The 21,222-nt window shown below is 48.1% G+C and overlaps 2 protein-coding genes across 2 annotated transcripts in view; one reads left to right on the top strand and one right to left on the bottom strand.

Annotated features, from left to right (window-relative positions):
• Positions 1–5,934, bottom strand: part of LOC142585717 (serine/threonine-protein kinase haspin-like) — a 64,326-nt gene extending 58,392 nt beyond the window's left edge. The window contains exons 1-3 of the mRNA XM_075696687.1: positions 5,854–5,934; positions 2,921–2,985; positions 2,157–2,281 (exon numbers count right to left, since the gene is read on the bottom strand). The gene's annotated coding sequence lies outside the window, so the exon portion shown is untranslated. The remainder of the gene's footprint in view (positions 1–2,156; positions 2,282–2,920; positions 2,986–5,853) is intronic.
• An 8,326-nt stretch (positions 5,935–14,260) lies between these two features.
• Positions 14,261–21,222, top strand: part of Ipk1 (Inositol phosphate kinase 1) — a 38,084-nt gene continuing 31,122 nt past the window's right edge. The window contains exons 1-4 of the mRNA XM_075696685.1: positions 14,261–19,648; positions 20,203–20,247; positions 20,555–20,662; positions 20,812–20,878. Of these exons, the coding sequence (XP_075552800.1) occupies positions 19,526–19,648; positions 20,203–20,247; positions 20,555–20,662; positions 20,812–20,878 (343 nt within the window). The 5' untranslated portion in view covers positions 14,261–19,525. The remainder of the gene's footprint in view (positions 19,649–20,202; positions 20,248–20,554; positions 20,663–20,811; positions 20,879–21,222) is intronic.

Below are 21,222 nucleotides of genomic sequence, written 5' to 3'. Positions count from 1 at the left end.
ACGTTTTTTTTTTAATGATGGCGAGCTTGAAATTCACCTCCTGCACTGCACAACTTCTGTAGGCTTGGAGTGACGTCCGTCACCAGCACAATATGCCGAGAGCGAGTGGGGCTATACTAATCCACGTACAACCAAATTAGGAAGGCTCACGAAGCTTCCACGAGACTCCCTCACCAGATCAGGAATTGGCCTCCCTGGTGCAGTATTCGGCCACCCCCTCCTAAATGGCTAACTCAATCATACTATGGCCCTCAGTCCCCAGCAGCTGCGGAGCACATGACCAAGGCTGCGGTCAGACCTGCAACGCAGCAGAGGGTGCTAAGAATCCCTGCATCCAGACAGGCTGCCAATGCAAACTGACCCTTGCAATGATTAACACCCGAACCCTCTCGAGTGAGGCTATCTTAGCAGGACTCTTTGAGGAATTATCAGACATTGTTTGGGATATTGTCGGCATTATTGAGATTAGAAGAACTGGCGAGGCTTATACATTGCTGAATAACGGACATGTCCTCTGCTGTAGAGGTCGCCTAGATAAGAAGCAATACGGGGTAGGATTCCTAATCCATAAGGACATAGCGGGCAACATTGACGAATTCTAAAGCATTAATGAGAGGGTAGCTGTAGTCGTAATCAAACTTAACAAGAGGTATAGATTAAAGGTAGTACAAGCCTACGCTTCAATGTCCAGTCACGAGGATGAAGAAGTAGATCAGCTTTATGAAGATGTTGAATTAACAATGAGAAAAGTGCAACCTCAATATACTGTAGCAATGGCCAACTTCAATGCAAAAGTGGGGAAAAAGCAGCCTGGTGATCAAGCAATTGGCAACTACGGTGTCGATTCTAGGAAGGCTAGAGGAGAGATGCTGGTAGACATCGCAGAAAGGAATAAGCTTCGAATAATGAACACCTTTTTCAGGAAGCGTAGCAACAGAAAATGGGACCTGCAAAAGCCCTAATGGTGAAAGAAGAAATGAAATTGACTTCATACCTTCTGCTGATCCCAGCATTGTACAGGATGTAGAACTGATAGGTAGGGTAAAGTGCAGTGATCACAGATTAGGGAGGGCTAGAATTCACCTCAATGAGAAGAGAGAAAGAGCTAAATTGGTCAAGAAACAGGTCAACCTAAAGGCAGTAAGGGTAAAAGCAGACAACTTCAGGCCGGTACTTGCAAACAAATATGCTGCCTTAGAACAGAGAGATGACGATGACGTAGAGCTAATAAATGAAACCGTAACTAGGTTGGCTTCGGAGGCAACAAGTGAAGTTGGAGGCAAGAAGACACCAAGGCACTAGTAGGCAAGCTCTCCCAACTAACAAAAGGACCTAATAAAGAAAGACAAAAACTGAAAGTGCCTAACTCTAGAGATAGGATAGAATTTGCGGAACTGTCAAAACTGATCAACAAGGCAAAAATAAGGAATATTCGAAACTATTATGTGAGAAAGACTGAAGAAGCCATAAAAAATGGACGCAGCCTGAAATCGGTGAGAAAGAAACTTGGCATAGGACAAACCAAGATGTATGCACCGAAAGGTAAGCAGGGTAATATCATTAGCATTCTCGAAAGAGTAGTAAAAGCAGCGTAAGAATTCTATACTGACCTGTGCAGTAGCCAGAGGAGCCACGATACCTCCATTCGAAGCAGTAATGAACAGGTTGCAGAGACTCCTGCTATACCTAGCGACGAGGTTAGAAGACCTTTGCAAGCCATGAAATAGGAAAAAGCAGCAGGAGAAGATGGAATAACAGCCGATTTAATCAATGATGGAAGAGACCACTGACCTTCAAAGTTTTCGAATGTTCCGAAAATACAACCCGGGCACACGTAGTGTGTCGGCAAAATGACCAGACGACACCGAGTTAACACATTTAATAAGTAGTTTCCATTTTATCAATTTCTGCTAAGGAGCATGCTATGTGAATAGCTGATGAAGCTTGTAACCAGCCTAGTTTTTCTTCCAGTTTTTTCAAGTAGACACATTCAGGTATGCTCGGCACACGTGTGAAAGCATCAGGACCTACTGTCTTCAATAGAAGTAAAAAATTTCTTACATGGGCAGATTTTATTTCAAGTGAGCTTACTATACAAAATATTTGCAGTGTCACTTCCTAGCCGATCATGCCAAGCAGAAGAATAGAACACCCACCCTCGGACGCTGCGCTGGCCCTAAAGTCCGTCCTTGGAAAAAGGCGCTGGCGCGCGCCGGAAATCCTAAGGCGTACCGACTCTCTGGTCTCTCAGGTGTTGTCGTCCGGCGTGGTCCTGGAACACCTGTGGAAGGGCCAGCACAGCCATGTCAGCACAACAATGACAATCTCTGCTAACAATGACCAGTGTGTGGGCACACATCGGCCTTGTAGCATCGGTTTGCAAGTCTTGCATTCATTTCCCTAGCTTTCTCATCACACCCAACGTTATGCGTGTTAAATGTGCAGGTGGTGCATGCATACTGTGTTTGAGTGGACCATTTCACAAGTCAACAATCTCATCTGGAGAAGCATGCCAGGTGTACGGCCAGGCAAACATTTCCAGCATTCCTTAAAAAATGTCCCTCTCTCTCAAGGTTTTGTTTATGAATGCCAATTCATGCTCTCCCTTCCAACTTTCGCTTTAGATTTATTGCACTGGTTGAAATCTAGCCAAGAGCAAAACTTTGCCAACACACCCTTCTCTGCATTAATGCGTGTTGGCTAAATTTGTAAGAGAATGCCCTTTTTTTCAAATTGGACTGCTCTCACTAGCTAAAAGTTCAAACATGTAATTTTTATTTTAACAACACACCAAATTACAGAGGTGAATTCCATGCATATTGGTTCTCATTAGTATAATGCGCACGGATATACGCATGCACACACACAAGCACTTGAACCTCAATGCAAGAACAATGAAATAAAAAGCATGCTGGCCCACCTAGGTGCCGCCGAGTGACAGGTCCACGTCCTGGAACTTCTGTGCTTGGCACAGACAAATGGGACCTAAGGCACTGGAGAAAAATGTCGCTGGGCTAGAAGCGCGTACGAAGAAGCCTTTTTTCGAAAGCCGATGGCAATATGGTAACATGAATTTACAGTCGCACTCGATTCTAACGTGCATGCAATTTTTGACCCGTTTTATCGGAAGAAAGGTCCACGTTAGATTCAGGTAAATACAGTATTTCAAACTCCATATCTATGCTATCTTGTATATATATACCCAACCCAGGCAATGTGTTCTCAAAAATCAATTTTTGGTTCACTAATAAATGCATATTGTGTACGTCCGAGATGAGATTCATAAGTTGTTAAACAGATTTGATGTCATCACTTGAGCTGAAGTCTCTGGCAGGTTTGATGTTAGTCAATGCATAGCTTTTAGTTAGACCTTGCATAGCTGAGGTACAGGCGTCGTCAAATCTCTGGATACAAACATCGTCAAAGCTCCGTCAAGTCAAGGTCGCCCCAGATGGAGGTCTTCAGCATGTTGCGTATCAGCTGCCTTGCATAAAAAGGTCACCTACATCACTTTTCCAGGCGAGGGCTTGGAGACCGTCCCTGCATCATGCTCGATGTTCCTGCACGACTTGGCTAGGAGCGCCACGGCCATAGCGATTGCGCCTGGCACCTTAGTGACTGTGGCCCCCACTGCTGGGTGGTGAACTCTTCAATTTCATGTGGCCTCTTTCAGAACAGGGGTCATGGTGAATTCACATCAAAACCCTGCAGTACAAGTTAGTGGGAGTAGCGCTCGCGGTATACGGGCCCGCCTCCCCATAATGATAACAAAGTGGTCGTCGGTCAGGCGTGCACCATATGTCTGATTTACGTTTGACAGCACGGTTTTTTTTAGAAGTGAACCACCTGTGCCGAATGTAGCACAATGTGGTGGTGCGGGGGGGGGGGGGGGATTTAACGGGAGCTAGCGATGCTGATGCACAGATGGAGCGCCTCCATGTGTCTCAATGCGTCACACGCCGGAAGTCGCTCGCCGCGGGTGGTGGGGATTCCGATGTAAGGAAGCTGCACCTCACCCATCCGTGCAAGTAGTGCACCGAAACTCACTCGCCGGGAGCGCTTGGTCGGGGTGCGAATTATGCACGTTGTCGGAGATGTAGTTGAATGTAGGCTGCTCCGCCCGGTACAGCTGCTAGAGCATGTGTTGGACTACCGACCGTATTATCTCACGGAGTGCATCAATGTCAGTGGCTGCGAAAGTTCCCAGACCGATGGTTGTTGAAGCACCATTTACTTGCCACTCATACGGGTTCGACTGCTGCTGCAGGGCCTTTTCCAGAGCAACGGCTTCTGTGAGGAACTCTGCAACCGTCCTCAGCGGACTACGAACACGCCCACCGAAAAGCTGCTTCTGCATCAACTGCACCACCCAAAGAAGGCTCCCCGAGTGTTGTGCTCCCCGAGTTTGAGAGCCAGCGAAGGCTTCAACCTGTGTAGCAGTCAACGCGCGCAGCGAAGAAAAGCTGTTCGAGAGTTGTGCGATGTAGCACAAGCGCACACAGCGAATACCCAAAGATTGATGAATCCGACACGAAGTTGACACAATGTTAAAAGTTTCTTAAATGCAGCGCCCCCTGGCAGCCCTGCTTTTTGTGTTGCTGCTGCGCCATGCCTAGAAGGCAATATATAAGGGGCCGCAGTAGTCGCGTTTTGGTAATAAAGATGTGAGTTCGTCATTACTAGGCGTGCTGGCCTGTTTCTTCGGTGGCTGCGCTTCGCGGGCCATACTCAATTGTATCAGAAGTAAAGCAACCTCTTCAACCCATAGCAGCCGTCGTGCCTCGAGTGTTCTGCGACGCGTCCGAGTCTCACCTCTAGCGAAAAAATCTGGAGTACGCTTAAGCTTCGCCTTTAACTGTGGAAACCGATAGCGTTCCAAGATCCTTGACCGATTCTGAGAAGATTTGAAATATAAACACTAAAATAAACACATGCGCTATCATTATTTTGCTTCATGACATTTATTTGTGGGTTGTCATTATGAAAATTCCGAGGAATAACTTTGTAAAAATGCAGAACATGGTATGAGCAACTTTAGTGCTCGAAGAGGAGCTGTAGTGCCGTAAAAAATCTTTTTCGCTCAAAAGACAGCTGACGCGGAACGCTGGACGCCGGATTTTCTGAGACACGGGGCCCTTAACGCTCTCGCGTTAAAAATCATGCGACAGTTGTGCGACGGGTCACAAACGCGCGCAGCGAATACCCGTATGCCCGACTCGAAGCTATGCGAAGCAGCCACTTCGTCCCCTTGCAGCCATCGCGCCCCTAGTTTTGTGCGTTTCAGAAGAGCCTGTGATGCGCGCAGCGAAAGCGCCGGGAGATTCCCTATGAGAAGTACAATGCCTCTAGAGCATGCGAGCTGTGGCGGTACGAAACAGCTCACCGGATGCGAAGCGAAGGTCAAACAATTGAGCAGTTTCTCGACACATGTCTGGTCTGGCGAGCAGCCTTACTATACTACCTCTGCCGAACTGGCGGACCTGAGTGATCTGCCGGAAGTGAGCTGAAGTCTCATGCAATTCTACCTGAATCGTCTTTGATTTTTTCATACTGATGATACCGACGCCGGTAGGCACCATGGCCACAGGAACGTTGCCAGTTCCACTGCGAAGAAAAAACTCAAGCGGCAGATCCTGAGGAGCTACCGAGGCTTACCACGGCGAAGCCCCTAGCCAGAAGATCATACACTCATCAAGCAAGCCTAACTCAAGAACACATGAGAAAAAAAGGGAGTAGCGTAAGATAACAAGCTAAACAAAGAAAATACCACCCGATATTTGACCTAAGCCCGAAAGCAATAAAGGCTACAAAAGCTGGAGCTCCGAAAGGACAAGACGCGTTCCTAATACTTACTCCAGATGTCTGGCGGTAGTGCCTACAGGTCCAAGGCCTCGATGATCGTCAATGATGTTCAAGACCTCGTCGTTGAAGGCCTCGATGCCTGACTACCCGCCGCTGGCTCGATGGCTGGCACACTCCGGAGGAATCCACAGACGCAGGCAGCGTCTCTGGACTACCAGCCGCTGGCTCGATGGCTGACATACTCCGGAGGAACTCACAGTCGTAGGCAGCGTCTCTGAGCCGGCGCTGTGTCACGCGCATGGCCACATATATAGCGGCGAGAATTTGGGGTGGCGCCCTCTTGCGAGTGACGTCACGGCCAGGAAGCCGCCCCAGGCCGCTCGCGCTCGTTCCCTCCGTGCGTGCTTAGGGCATTGGCGGCTCGAGCCGTACTTACAAAATGTTATTTGGGAATATTTCTGCTGCCATGCCTGAACCGCAGTTTGTTCTTCGAAACCGCATGAGTCATGAAAATTTGCGACTTGGATATCGCAAGCTATGTAGCGTTTAAAGGGGATACTGGTCTTGCAATGCATATATGCACCGTGTCAGTTCATAAATTTTGCTTAAATGAATGTCTGCAAGCTAAACACGTGAAGTTATTTATGATGCTCCTCTAAACACTTGACATTCCCTTATTAAGTATGAGAGGCATAGCATTTTACATAGAAAAAGTACCCTGATATTTGGTGTCAACATTATAAATCTGTGTTAGAAGGACACTGCCCAGCGAAGCTGTCATCATGATTTTATTACCCTGGTGAGTTGTTTTAGTCAAATATGGCAACTGCATGTATTAAGGCCTAAAAGGAAGGGATAGGCGCGCATTTTGTGTGGAAAGGTTTGGTACTACTTTCCCCGTTCTCTGAAATAGGCGCCCAGAAACGCATTGGCTGTTAAGACGACGGCGCATCGTGTATAGTATATATTTACTTCACGAATACCATAACAGCAATCACATGAAAGCAAATTTAATGGTTAAGATCGAGAACCAATCAAATGCAAGCGACGAAATGTGTCGTACCAGCCCTCATTAGCTTTTATCGACGATATGGCACAGCCCTCCCGCAACGGAAGCAGCCGACTGTTGTTATGGCGAGGCGCGCATTGTTCGCGAAACCAAGCAGTTCACTACAACTTCGAATTGAAACCATGAAGTAGCTCTTTACGGCTCCAATTACAATGCCTATAGCATACTCGAGGCACTACAGCGCAGTTTAGGTTGCGTTGAAATGGAAAATGCAAACACATTCTGCCTCACCATGTCTAGATCATGCGTTGTTTAATCATACAAACTGAAAACTATTAACGCGACAGCGTTAAGGAGCTCGTGTCGCAGAAAAGCAGGTGTCGTCGGCGTTGGTGTCGGTGTCGGCGTCGGCGGCGTTGGCCGTGAGCGATAAATCCCAGCAGGCACTTCATGAATAAAAAACAACTTGCAAGATGGGCTGGGTGGGAATCGAACCAGGGTCTCCGGAGTGTGAGACGGAGACGTTACCACTAAGCCACGAGTTTTTTTTCTTTAGTCACAGAATGACATACATACATAAAAACACGTTGGCCTACTTGGACCAACGTGACAAGCTAAAATTTCTTGAAATTCACTAATTCATCAAGAATACCCAACCAGTCGGGCGGATCTGCCTGTACACGATATATCTCACGTATGAAAATAATGCTTTCAACAAAATTTTCTCGTGCTGAGCGCGCATTCACATCGGCGTGCGTTACCGCCATCCGTGTCTTCCAAAGACTATGGAGGCCCAGGAGCATTATCATGTCGTACGGAAAGCCCTGATGGCTGTCTACCGGCAGGAAACGTATACCCTGTGCTGTTATCGGCAGTTCCTTTTTAAGAGTTCTTTGCAAGACGTCCCAATAAAAAATTGCATCCCGGCACTCAATGAAAGCGTGCTCAATGGTCTCCGGCTTGTTACATAGCGCACAGTTTGTCGTCCATGGTACAAATATTCCTTTGTCGGCTATCCATGTTTTGACGGGAAGGGTAGATGTATGCAATTTAAAGATGAACGACTTTACGCTTGCTCTCACTGGCATCCTTTTAACTCTTTTTAAAACATCTTGTCCTGGGCCTCCATAGTATTTCATTCGGTACAATGGCACTGGCATCATAACTTCAACTAAATCCTTGTAACGTTTCTTTCTTGTTACTGTGCTCAGGTACCGAAGGGAAAACGAGCTTTTAATATTCGAAGGGAGTCGACTACCTCTCGCAAGTAGCCTTTGAAAGCGTTTTGCCTAAATTTATTGTGTCTAGTGCACAGCCTGTACACTATCGGCTTAAAGACTGAGCCACGAGTTCGATGCTTCAAAGCGGTACAAAAGGGCCTCTAGTGAACGCGGTGTTGCCTTAGAAATGAGCTGTTTCTAAGGCTCAGGCGTACGTCGCTTGCTCAGGCGCACATTTCGTTGTCGCGCCGAACGCTGCGTTGCTCGACGCTCACCGCGTCCGATGCGGGGCGCGTAGTCGCTGCGCCGTAGCCCGTTGTCTTACACCACTTGGCGGTCGACGGGAACGCTGTCGCGTTCCACTCTTGAAGGCGAAGCTTAAGCGTCCTCCAATTTTAACGCGATAGCGTTTAAGGAGCTCGTGTCGCAGAAAAGCCGGTGTCGTCGCGTCAGCGTCGGTGTCGGCGTCGGCGTCCGCGGCGTTGGCCGTGAGCGATAAATCACGGCAGGCACTTCATAAATAAAAAGCAACTTCCAAGATGGGCTGGGTGGGAATCGAACCAGGGTCTCCGGAGTGTGAGACGGAGACGTTACCACTGAGCCACGAGTTCGATGCTTCAAAGCGGTACAAAAGCGCCTCTAGTGAACGCGGTGTTACCTTAGAAGGCTCAGGCGTGCGTCGCTTGCTGAGGCGCGCATTTCGTTGTCGCGCCGAACGCTGCGTTGCTTGACGCTCACCGCGTCCGATGCGGGGCGCGTTGTCGCTGCGCCGTAGCCCAATACCCCTTGGCGGGTCGACGGGAACGCTGTCGCGTTCCACTCTTGAAGGCGAAGCTTAAGCGTCCTCCAAATTTTTTTGCTTCGTCAGTGCATAAAAGAGAACCTTGCATGCCCGCCTCATAAGGAAGACGCCACAAGCCTCACATGAACACTTGAGCTGCACTGGGGAGAGAGAGATAGAGAGAGAATAAACATTTATTTGGCAGAACAAGTAGAAATTTCCTCGATGAGTGGGGCCCTCAGCCCAGGGCTTCATTGCCATGCGCGACTCCGCGAGCCCGCTGGATCAGCCGTTGCTGTTCCTGCCGGCTTGTGCTGAGCAGCGCAGACTCTCAAGAGGAAAGGGTAGGGTTGGGTATAGGAGGAACACCCGAAGGGTTAGGGCATTCCCATGTGGAGTGGTACACCATGGGTTTGGCCCCACAGTGGGGATAATAGGAAGGGTATAGGTTGGGATGAAGGATATGTAGCATGTGGAGACAAGGAAAGGAATTGGTTTGCAGTTGCCGCCAGACCACGGCATCTGCCCTATGAAGCGAAGGATGAGGAGGGGGATAGTTAAGGCGACTTTAGCGGTAGTACTCGAGCGTCTCGGTGTACTGTATGGGCTCTGTCGTTGCGTCGTCTGGGTTGGACAGCTCTTCCGATGGTGCCCGGCCAGTCAGACCTCGGGCTACCGCATTAACGCGTTCATTACCATGGAGAGACGCGTGTCCAGGAGTCCAGACGATACGCACCCTGCGTAACGTGGTAGGGGGGACAGAGGAGAGAATTCGATGTGTTTGTGCAGTCACGAGTCCTTGTGCGAAGGCCCGGCAGGCAGCCTGCGAGTCTGTCACTATGGTGATGGGGTTGTCTTGTGCGGGAAAGGTCGAGGCGTGGACAATGGCCAGGGCTATTGCCCCTTCCTCTGCTGAGCAGCTGTACGCTGTGAGAACTGTGGCACATACCCTAAGCGCGTCTGTGTAGTCAGTTACAGCTAAACACATGGGCCGCCTCCCTGGGTAGCGGGCCGCATCAGTGCACAAAACCGGTGTAATTGTGGTGCGGTCTCCAAAAATGCGTGCCAGGGCCTGAGTTCGGGCGCGTCTACGGCCAGCGCGTCGCTCGGGATGCATATTGCGGGGAATCGGAGCTACTTGTATGCTGTCGCGTAGAGCAGGAGCGAGGCGATATTGTGGGACGTGTGTGGGTTTCTCAGGAACAGGGTAGCCAAGGCGAGAGAGTATAGCGCAGCCCTGACGGCTGCGTCTCAGACGTTGGAGCTGACCATTGCGATGAGCCTTTACAAGCTCGCCTACGGTGTTGTGGATACCAAGCTGAAGAAGCCTTTGTGAAGAAGCCCAAGAGCCGCTTTTACTGCCTTCCGAAGAAGGGCGTCCATCTTCTGAGCCTGAGTGAGGGTGCGATTGTGATAGGAGAGGTGATAGGTGAGCCGGCTGTTTATCAGAGCCTGTACTATGTGGAGGATGTCTTTCTCGCGAAGGCCTCTTCTACGATTAGTAATACGGTTTATCATATGTATGACTTGTGCTAACTGCTGACCCAAAAGGTGCGTAGTGTGCGAGGCTTTGCCATCAGACTGAATGTGGAGGCCCAAGATACGGAGTCTAGCTACCTGAGGGATGGGGCTGCCGTGTAAAAGCAGGGAGATATTAGGCGATTCATCGGTTCTGCGGCGCAGCCTGTGCACCAGGAGCAATTCGGACTTTTCGGCTGCACAGGCAAGGCTTCCTGTGGCTGCATAGTTTTGCACGACACGCACAGCTTCCTGGAGAGCATCCTGGATGGTCCCGTCGGATCCCTGGGTTGCCCAGATCGTAACGTCGTCGGCATAGAGAGCGTGCCGGATGGTGGGTATCTGGTCTAGTAAGGGGGGCAGCTTAGCCATAGCCACATTGAAGAGGGTGGGCGATAGATTGGAGCCCTGTGGTGTTCCTCTACCTGTGAGTGTGATGACGTCCGACCTGAGCTCTCCTATGCTGACAGTGGCTGTACGGTCCGAAAGGAAAGCTCTGACGTAGTTATATGTACGTGTGCCGCATTGGGAAGAAGCCAGATTGTCGAGAATTAGGTCGTGGGAGACGTTGTCCAGAACCCCTTTGAGGTCCAGGGCCAGAATAACTCTGGTTTGTGCCATAGTGGGGCCATCCACAACGTCCGCCTTAAGCTGCAGCAAAATGTCTTGCGTAGAGAGGTTAGGGCGGTAGCCGAAGAGTGTATCCGGAAAGAATTGGCTGTCTTCGAGGAAGGGTTGTAGCCGCGAAAGTACAACGCGCTCGAAGAGTTTACCTACACATGAAGTTAAGGATATAGGTCGGAGATCCTGGAGGGACAGTGGCTTGCCTTGCTTAGGAATTAGCATGATGTCCGCATGGCGCCATTCCTGTGGAAGCGTGCCATTCCTCCAGTGGTCATCGTATAATGCAGTTAAGTGTTTAATGGCCCCATCATCTAGGTTGCGTAGGAGTGTGTATTGAATCCCATCAGCCTCGGGTGCAGTGTTGCGCCTAATACCCTGTAAGGCCGCCCTAACCTCGGCTTCTGTAATATCGGCGTCTAGGGAGGTGGCGTCTGTGTGTGGTTTAGTCTCTGTAGGTGGGGCGGGTGCCTGTAGCAATGTAGCGTTGCTGTAGAGTGTGAAGTAGAGTAGTGTCATCGAGGCCTGATTTGTGGAGGATGGTGCGGACTCTGTTGCTAGTGTGTATTTTGGTTTACGTAGGGTTTAATAATGCGCGGAGTAGCGACCAGGTCCGAGGTGTGCTTAGCGTGCCGCTGAGGCGATCGCAAAGGCTATGCCAATTGTTATTAGTGAGGGTGTTCGCGTAGTCATCTGCCTCCGTAGTTAGGCGGGCGATACGCAGACGAAGTTTCCGATTATGTTTTTGCCGCCGCCACCACCGGGTCAGGCCTCTACCAGCCTCCCAGAGATGGAGCAAATGGAAATCCTCATCGGGTGTCTCTGTTGTCGCAGTGATGTGTTGAGTGGCACTTTGCAGCGAGAGCGCGCAGCGAAATAAAGCGTGCCGAGTGTTATGCGACGCCGTCTCAGTTTCAGAAAAGTGTATAATTGCGAGCAGCGTAAGCCCCAGGAGACTGCCTGTGCAAATGAAGGCGATGCAGCCAGTGGCGTAGCTAGGTTGTCTGGCACCCGGGGCCCACAGGTCTTCTGTCACCCCCTCCCCGGGTGTAGCCGGCGGAAAGAGGGGTGTCTTCAGATGTATATGACACCCCCCCCCCTCACTGGCGCCTTGCACCCGGGGCCCACGGCCCCCCGGCCCCCCCTGTTGCTACGCCACTGGATGCAGCCCTTTTCTACCGCTGCAGCGAGAGCGCGCAGCGATATATCGCGCCCCGAGTGTTATGCGACGCGTCTCAGTTTCCGAAAAGTGTATTGCGAGCAGCGTAATCCTCAGGAGATTGTCTGTGCAAATGAAGGCGATGCAACCCTTTTCTACCGCTGCAGCAAGAGCGCCCAGCGATAAATCACACTCCGAGTGTTATGCGACGCGTCTGTTTCAGATCCAGCGAAAGCCTCGTCCCGCGCGGACCAGCCACAGCGTGTGCAGCGAAAGAAAGCGCTTCGTACCGTCGGAGAACAGGGCCCACAACAGGTAAGCGATTCGAAAGCGCGCGGGTTATGCAGCAACCTTCCGGTACTGTCGGGAGCTGGGAGCCTGCGCGCGTGTGATCTGGTAACTACGTGGTAACTATGGTAACTATGTGCGCTTCGGAAACGGCGTCGTTGCATTCGCTACATTTGACGGTGTTTTTGCCTGTCACATTTGGCAGGCATTCTGGCAACATTGACCCGCAAAGCGGCACGGACCTATGTGGCACGGACGGAGCCGAGACGGACGGATGCCGACAGCTAAGTTCTATTTCTATTTTTATTTCTAATTGCAGCGGCGGGAAATCTGAATGGAGATAGGGCCAGCATAGAAACGTAGGTTGCAGAGGATTGGAGCACTGCGAAGCCAGGCGAACACTTAGCCAAAGTAGGGCGATAAAGTAGGTCGTGGCCAACACATAACAGTTAGGACTAAAAGTTTAATAGTTAGGGCTAAAAGTGTGTTTTCTTCCTTGTCCTTTTTTTTCTTTTTTCCCCTGGTTATTGGTTTGGTTATTTTACTAGCTCTCTTTATTCTTCTAGAGATTCCCAGTCGTCTTTACTATAGTTAATTTTTTTCCTCGCTTTTACACGGTTAAATAACAGTAGGACAAGAGAATTCATGGGACGACCGGCTAGAAAAGCCAAGGAGGAAGGTGGGGACCTCATCCAGTGTGAGAGGTGTGAACGATGGTGTTATTTGGATGAAACGACATTCAAAACCGTGGCGGAGGCGGAAGGGAACGGCTTCGTGTGCAGGCTGTGTAAGGTGATTAAGAATTTGGAGAAGCAGCCAAAGAGTGAAATGGCGAGGACAAAGGAGGAACTCGAGAAAGAAAAAACGAAACGCACAGAGTTTGAGGAAAAGGTCGAGAGGGAGTGGGCCTCAAGAATAGAGTCTGTAGAACGGAAATGGAGTGAGGAGCGAGAGAAAGGGCAGCAATTGGAAAAACAATTGAAAGAGATGAGAGAGAGAGAAGCTGAGAGGGAGGCACAGCAGGAATTGAAGGAAAAGGAAGCGGCAGGATCACCCAGTGGAGCAGAATGGGGGGGGGGGGCGGACACGTTAACGTGGGGACCGCGGGAGACACAGGTACAGAGGGATGAGACGACAGGAGGCAGAGAAGGCGAGGAGGCAGGGAAGACCCAGCCGACAGAGACAGGAGGGAGGCAAGATTTGCTTGAAGACAGAAAGGTCTGGGTCGTTGGAAGCTCCAACCTATCGCGAATGCAAACAGCACTCCTCAGAACAGTGCAGTATGACAGACGGGTGAAGGTTGAATGCATGCCGGGGGCTCGATTCGAAGCTGTGGCGGAGTGAGCCAAAAACAAACTGAATGAAAACAGAGAGGAAAGAAACCTGGTAATTTTGCACGCTGGGGTGAATGACGTCCTGCAGAATAGGGGGCGAATGCTGGGCAGACATATTCAAGAGGGAGTGGCGAAATTAAGGGCGACCACTGAGGTGGTGCACATTGCCCTGTGTACTGTCCCAGAGGTCAGAGGACAGGGCCCTTTCATTGAAGAACAGGTAGTGGCGGCAAATCTAATGATTAGGGAGTTGGGGCGAGCCCTTAGGTGTGATGTGGTGGAGGTGAACAGAATGATCGGGGGGGGAAAACTTCCCCCCTTTCGGCCCGGATGGCATTCACTACACTACACCAGCGGGATGGCAGGTAGGAACGAGGGTGGGTCGTAGGGCTCAGACTTTTTTGCAGGCACGCAGGGCGACCCTGCATGCCAAAGCATAAAAGATAAAGGACAGGGGAGAGGGGGGGGGGCAGGACAGGAGCACAGAGGAGGAAAAGGAAGAAGAAGGTAGTAAAGGTGGGGTTCATCAACATGCAGGGGGGAAGAAATCGCATTAAGTAGGACGAAATAGAAGAACAGACGGAAAATTTTCAGATATATGGAGTTGCCGAAACCCATTTAAGAGATGAGGAAGAGCCACCATTCATTGCGGGATACACCTGGGTTGGGCGCAACAGAAAAAGGAAAGAACGCAAAGGAGGAGGCCTTGGGGCGCTAGCGAAGGGACAGGACTGGGAAAGGGTAAGGGAGAGCTGCAGTGAGCACATGTGGCTCAAGGGCACCGTAGGGAATGTTGAGACAATCCTGGGAGTTGTGTACCTGAAAACGGGGAATGAGTCGAAAGAGGAGAATGCAAAACATTTCAAGTGTATGGCCAAGGACATCAGGGAGTTAACTATGAAACGGGAAATAATCATCCTAGGGGACATGAATGCACATTTGGAGTACTTGGACGGGGCAACAGATGCAACAGGGCAGATGTTAGTAGATTTTTGTGAGGCTCATGATTTTGTGATAGTTAATACTGAAATTAAATGCGACGGGAAAATAACATGGGAAAGAAATAACACCCCCTCGACAATCGACTACTGCCTAATGTCCCACAAGCTGTATGAACGGTTGGGATGTATGGAAATTGATGAGGAAGGTACAAAAAGTCTGGGGAGTGATCACAAACGAATCAAAATCAGTTTTGGAAGGACAGTGCCACTGGTAGAAACTAAAGAAAGGAAAGGTATGAGCAAATTGAATGACAGGCAGCTACAAGAAGTGGCGAAAAACATTGAAAGCATGGTATCCAAGCAACCGCAAAGGGCATGGACATACGACGAGTTAATAGGTATTTTTAAACGAGAGCTAGAGAAGGGACAGATTAGGAAACTAGGAAGTAAGCAGGGAAAATATAAACCGAAAAGCTGGTGGGACCGAGAAGTTAAGGAGGCCATAGAGCAACGCAAAAATGCGTGCAGAAAACACAGAGCAGCGAAGAAAAGGGGAGCCACACCAGAAGAGGTAGAGACAAAATGGGAGGATTACCTTGCAATGAAAAGAGAAGCATTGGCATTAATTCAAGCCAAGATAGCAATAGTTGGGGTACAGTGGATGTTAGAGATACGAAAAAAAGACAGAAATGCCTCTAAGAAATTTTGGGAACATATAAGGCAACAGAGTAAGAAGACAGAAGTGGTTCGGCACTCACTGACCACACCAGAAGGAACAAAGGTAGAGGGAGAGGAAGATCAGGACTATATTAGGTTAACAACAGAGGCAGCATTTGCAGAGCCAGGGGGTAGCGAGATGGAGAACAATGACAACAGCAGGACAGAATTAGAGGAGGAGTACAGAAGGATGACAAGTAAGGAATGGGACAGAATTGAACACAAGGTCCCCGTGGGAACAGCGACAGGACCTGATGGCATACCTATGACATTGATAAGCATATTAGGCCAGAAAAGTAAATTAAAATTACGACAACTTATTGAACAAATAGTAGTAGGGGGAGATGTTCCACAGGACTGGAAATCAAGCAGAATGATATTAGTTTACAAAGGTAAGGGAAGCAAGGACAACATTAAATCCTACAGGCCAATAACTGTCACATCAGTCATATACAGATTAGCAATGCAGATGGTGAAAAAGAGAATGGAGGAATGGACAGAACGGGAAGAGATCTTGGGAGAACTGCAGAATGAACTTAGAAGGAACAGAAGGCTAGATGATAATTTATTTGTTATAACACAGTGCATAGAGATAGCGACAGCCAGGCAGAAACCGCTATGGATAGCTTTTTTAGACATTAGAGGAGCCTATGATAATGTAAACCAAGAAAAGTTATGGAGCCAGTTGAGGGAATATAGTCTTGATAGAAAGATGATTGAGTTCCTACAGCAAGTTTATACATATAATGAGGTAGAGATAACGTGGGAGGGGGAAACTACAAAGCCAGCTAAAATGAGAAGAGGTCTCGGGCAGGGCTGTCCATTGTCGCCTCTGCTTTTTATGATTTACGTGAGTCAAATGGAAAAGAGACTAGAACAGAGCACAATAGGAACCGACATAAGCTATATGCTGGAAGGGCAGAAGGTAGCTCAAGTACTAGCCGGACTGATGTATGCAGATGATATTGTACTACTTGCTGACACCCGAGTAGGGCTACAGGAACTAATGAGGATATGTGGAGAGGAGGGAGAAAAATTGGGGCTGCAGTTCAGTAGAGAGAAGTCTGGGATAATAGTATACAATGAAGAAAGGGGGGAACCATTGGAAATACAAAGCACTAAGATTGATCATGTTGAAAAATACAAGTATTTGGGCATATGGCTGAACGAGGGGAAAAAATACTTGGAAGAACAGGGAAAAATTATGATTGAAAAAGTGAAAAGGAACTCAGCTGTAATGATACACAAGGCACTATGGAACTATAATTGGTACGAGGTGGTTAGGGGCGTATGGAAAGGGGTTATGGTACCTGGCCTCACATTCGGAAATTCAGTACTGTGCATGAAATCGGAAGTTCAGGCATGCATGGAAACGAGACAGAGAAGTGTAGGCAGGTTGGCCTTAGGAGCACACGGGAACACCCCTAATGAGGGAGTGCAGGGGGACATGGGATGGACGTCATTCGAAGGTAGAGAGGCAATAAGCAAGCTAAAATATGAACAGAGACTCCCAGCAATTGAGGAATAAAGGTGGGCAGGAAAAGTGTACAAATATTTATACATGAAAAGTTTGAACACGAAGTGGACACTCAGAACGTGGAAGCTGAGGAATAGATACCTACAGCCGAGGGAGGGGGTCCAACGTGGTTCTAGTGTGGGAAAGGAGGTGAAGGAGACGGAAAGAAAAATGTGGGAAGAAAGAATGCTCGAAAAGCCAGCGCTATCTATGTATAGATCACAAAAACAGGAGATTAAGAGAGAGCTCTTATTTGATAACTCGCGGGGCCGCTCACTATTATTCGAAGCTAGGACGGGGGTTTTAAGAACGAAAACATACAGGGCTAAATTTGAAGACGTGGACCTTTGGTGCACAGCTTGCGGAGCCGAAATGGAGACCACTGAGCATATAGTGCTGAGATGCACAGACCTTCGCCCGACTCTGGCAGAGGGAACAGTGGCAGATATGGAAGGGGTATTGGGATTTCCCGGGGAACGAGGGCAAATAGACGAGAAAAGAGTGGCAGTAACGAAGGGTAGGCTAGAGGATTGGTGGAGGAAGTCAAGGGAGAGATAATACCTTAAATCGGGGAGATAATGTTTCCTCTACTTTTTAGATAGTTATTTTGGGGGGAGGAGGGGAGTGAAAACTAGGTTAAGGAAAGGAGGATATAAAGAAAAAGAAAAAAATAATAAAATAAGAGGGGGAGCAAAAGGCTAGGTGGCGCCAGCCGCCGCCCGTTACAAAGGGTATAGCCGCCATCCATCCATCCATCCATCCAACAGACTTAAACCACACCAGTTTGAACTCTGCCCAAACTATTTTGATACGTGCAAGGTTAAGAACCTACTGCAAGACTTTAAAGAAATGTTTTACGCCGCTCCTTTGAGTAAAACACAGCAACTTAAATTAATAAAGCATACGTTTGACCACTTTTGGCGCGTATTTGCTGCCCGCATACCAGCAACACCGGGGAAACGGCTCTCACGTCGCTCGCATAGGCTGCAACTTGTAGGGAATGAGCAGGCGCGACAGCTACCTACATCGCGTCGCTGGCGCGCGCAAGATCACTTGTATGGTGTTTATACTTTTTTCCTATATCTGCTCGCAAACCGACAACCGCGTAAACAGATATTATTTACTACCTCGAAGCATGCATGAGAGAGGAAACGTCATTGCAGTAAGAACTAGGTGAAGAGGCAGATGAGTCATTATTATCCAACTTCAGCAGAAAAGCGGCAGCTCGAGCAAATGAGGACTGTTGCCGAACCTAATCCTTCTCAGCGGGAGGAAACGCTCATCAAGATTTTCAATTTAGCATTAAGAGGAAGCTTTAGCTCCGGTGCTCCTATATCTAAATACATGTACAAGGAGAATTCGTTTTTCTCGGCAACGACTGCACCAAATTTGACGACGCTTGTTGCTACAGTGTACTATTCTAGTACAATGTACTTGTTGCATTTGAAAGAAAAACTTAAAATCTAGTGACTGTTGGTTCCTAATTTCCGATTTAGGCCGTCAATCTTTTATTAAAAATTGGCAAAAATCGAAAATTCTGAAAAAACGAAACTATCAAGTTTCGAACTCCATTACTCAGCAACGGAACATGATTATACAATTCTGCGAATTGATTTTAATAGTACATCTAGTACATCTAAAGCGGACAAAATTGATATATGTTACACATGAATCTCAGAAAAATTAGTAACATGGAAATGCAGCTTTTGCAGAACCCCTGTAAACAACGTAACAAATTCACGTAATATGTAAAATGACATATCGAATTTGTCCGCTTTCAATTATCTAATGGATGCCGTTCACAAAACCGCGATATCTGTTCTTAATGCAGAGCTATGAATTTGTAAACTTTTTCAAGCTTTCAAATTTTTAAAAAGCTATATATAAAAAAAAATTCAGGCCCTAAATCGAACTTGCGCTTCCAACAGTCACTAGAATTTAACTTTCTCTCTCAAATGCAACAAATTTCATTAAAATCGGTATTGGGGTTATAAACATTTTTGCGTTTTGCATGTATTTGAATAGGCAGCGTCGGAGTTGGGCCGGAGCTAAAGCTATAGGTGTTCTGTGCTAAAGCTTCCTCTTAACAAATCAAATGATTCCGGTAAGAACTGCGAAATCAAATCTCGAGGTAACGCGCAGTAGGCGCTAGGCGGGCGGCTCAATTTGAAACTCGCGCCTCCAATGCTACGCTCGACTGTTCTTTCTAAAGGAGGTACTTTTGTTTTATTCTTTAAAATTGCGAGCACTACGCGCGACGTATGTGACACACTTTGAGTCCATATGTAGGTGAGGTAATCGCACTTCAGAATTTTCATCTTTCTTATTCCGCTACGATATTCTTTCGATGAGGCATGGCTCAATAACGTTTATTCCCCTGTAGCAGACGACGCGGCGCTGGGGATGAATGCGAACGATGGGCGGACGTTTTAATCACCAGCTTTCTATACGTATGCGAGATGTTGCGGCCCAACATATCGGATAGCTTTTTTTTTTATTGCAACCCATGCCCCATGTCATGACAGGAGATAATTGGATACGAAAGTCATCACCGCAGGAGGCGAGCCAGCCGGCCAGCAGCCAGCTGTTTATTTTGATTGTCGCAGCGTCGCGGTTGATATGGCGACTCCGACGGGTAGAGACCGGTCGGGTTGCGATCCTGCCGAGAAATTTTTCATTTCGCCCGAAAACTGCGCTTTCCGCGGCGAAGGGAATGCCAACATCGTCGTCGCGCTAAAAAACGTGAGCCTTCTTTACATGTATCTTTTCCATCTCAACTGCAAATATTTGTGTAACATGCGCAGTGCAGTCAGGAAGCATGTCCGCGGTGTGTCGGCTTGTTTGATCTAACAGCGTCATGTTCGCTACCGGCATTCCACTCGTGTTCGTCGTATTGTTAGAGAGAAAGCTGCACCACGATCCGCAGTCTTAGCTCAATCACACCCGTCTCTATGTGAAACTGTTTCGTGCATTCGGTATGTGCGATCGCGACGTTGCCGGTTCGCACGTTTTTCGAGCTGCCTACGCGCTACCTTTGTTATTTGAGTTGGCGGCTGCTGAGTAGTAACAGCGCGCATCTTTAACATATAGTTTCATTTGAAATCCTCTGTAGATGCAGTCGGGTGCTAGGCCGCGGCTGCAAACTACAAGGAAACAATAGCGCTGTAAATGTAATTCCGCCGAGGATGTTTACCCGGCGTGGGCTGTTTACTTGTGGGAAGTGACCTTCGTCCGATTGTTCCTAACTGTAGCCAGCCAGAAAAATGCTTACGTTTTTCCTCTTATCTCTTTCGCAGGAGGACAGAGTCCTTCGGCTCCGTAAGAGCGCCACATTCACCGAGGTAATGATTATTCACCGGCGACAAGACTTTCTTTTTTTATCTGATCGTCACAAAATACACATTTATGGCTATGTCTGTGTCCACTTTGCCGCACGTCATATATGGTTTTGTTCTTGTGTACAGTGCATTTAAAGAAGGTTACCGGGAAGGTCATTGCACCGTTAACCTAAAGACAACATAATAATATGGCACTGCAGGAAATTATATTGCTGATGAGCGGATTTCTACAAAAGTGTCATCTCAAGATTCATCGAAAGTTTATTGTGATTGCTTGTAAAATTATACACTTCCTTGGTATTCTGTGCAGGACACAATATCACTGATAGGAGATAGTCTACAGAAATGTCATATGGAAGCAGACTTTATCGAGCATGTCATGAAACCTCTCCTTGGAACCCGATTCATCCATCCTCCGGCGAGTTTATTTCTCCTTGTTCTAAGTGTGTGTGAGAAGAAATAATACTAACTGTCTGTCAAGCAGTGCATGACATCTTGAGGGCCATGAGTGTGCTTTCCTTCACAGCCTAGAAAGATGTGTCAGATAATCATTACCTCTCACAACAGGTCCTTGTTCGATTGACAGCTGAAAATGTGAGGCTCATCAATAAGGCCGTGCACTTGGAAAGACCATGTAAGAGCAACTTCTTTACGGCAAGACAAACTTTTGTTTTGCTATAATAGTTCTCGAAGGGCATCTAAGCATATATGTGCATTGCCAAAACTTTCGAACTTACTTGCATTTGCAACCGGAGCTGTCAATTATCCGTGCACTTAAGACCCCGCAGAAATTTTTGTGTTTCAATTTCAGTGCACTGCATTCGATTTGAAGCATGCGTGCTGTGTCCATGCATGTATTTCTTGTCCCAAAATGCCTGTTTCGTGCTTCAAAGCCCTGTGTTCTATTTCACCAATGCCATGCAGTGAACCCCATGTCAGCCAATCAGTAACAAGAGCGGGCTGTGTGTTATGAAAAGA

The sequence above is a fragment of the Dermacentor variabilis genome, chromosome 6 (assembly GCF_050947875.1).
Source record: "Dermacentor variabilis isolate Ectoservices chromosome 6, ASM5094787v1, whole genome shotgun sequence".
Taxonomy (NCBI): domain Eukaryota; kingdom Metazoa; phylum Arthropoda; class Arachnida; order Ixodida; family Ixodidae; genus Dermacentor; species Dermacentor variabilis.
The sequence above is the reverse complement of the archived record's forward strand: the minus strand, read 5'-3'. Positions and strand labels throughout refer to the sequence as shown.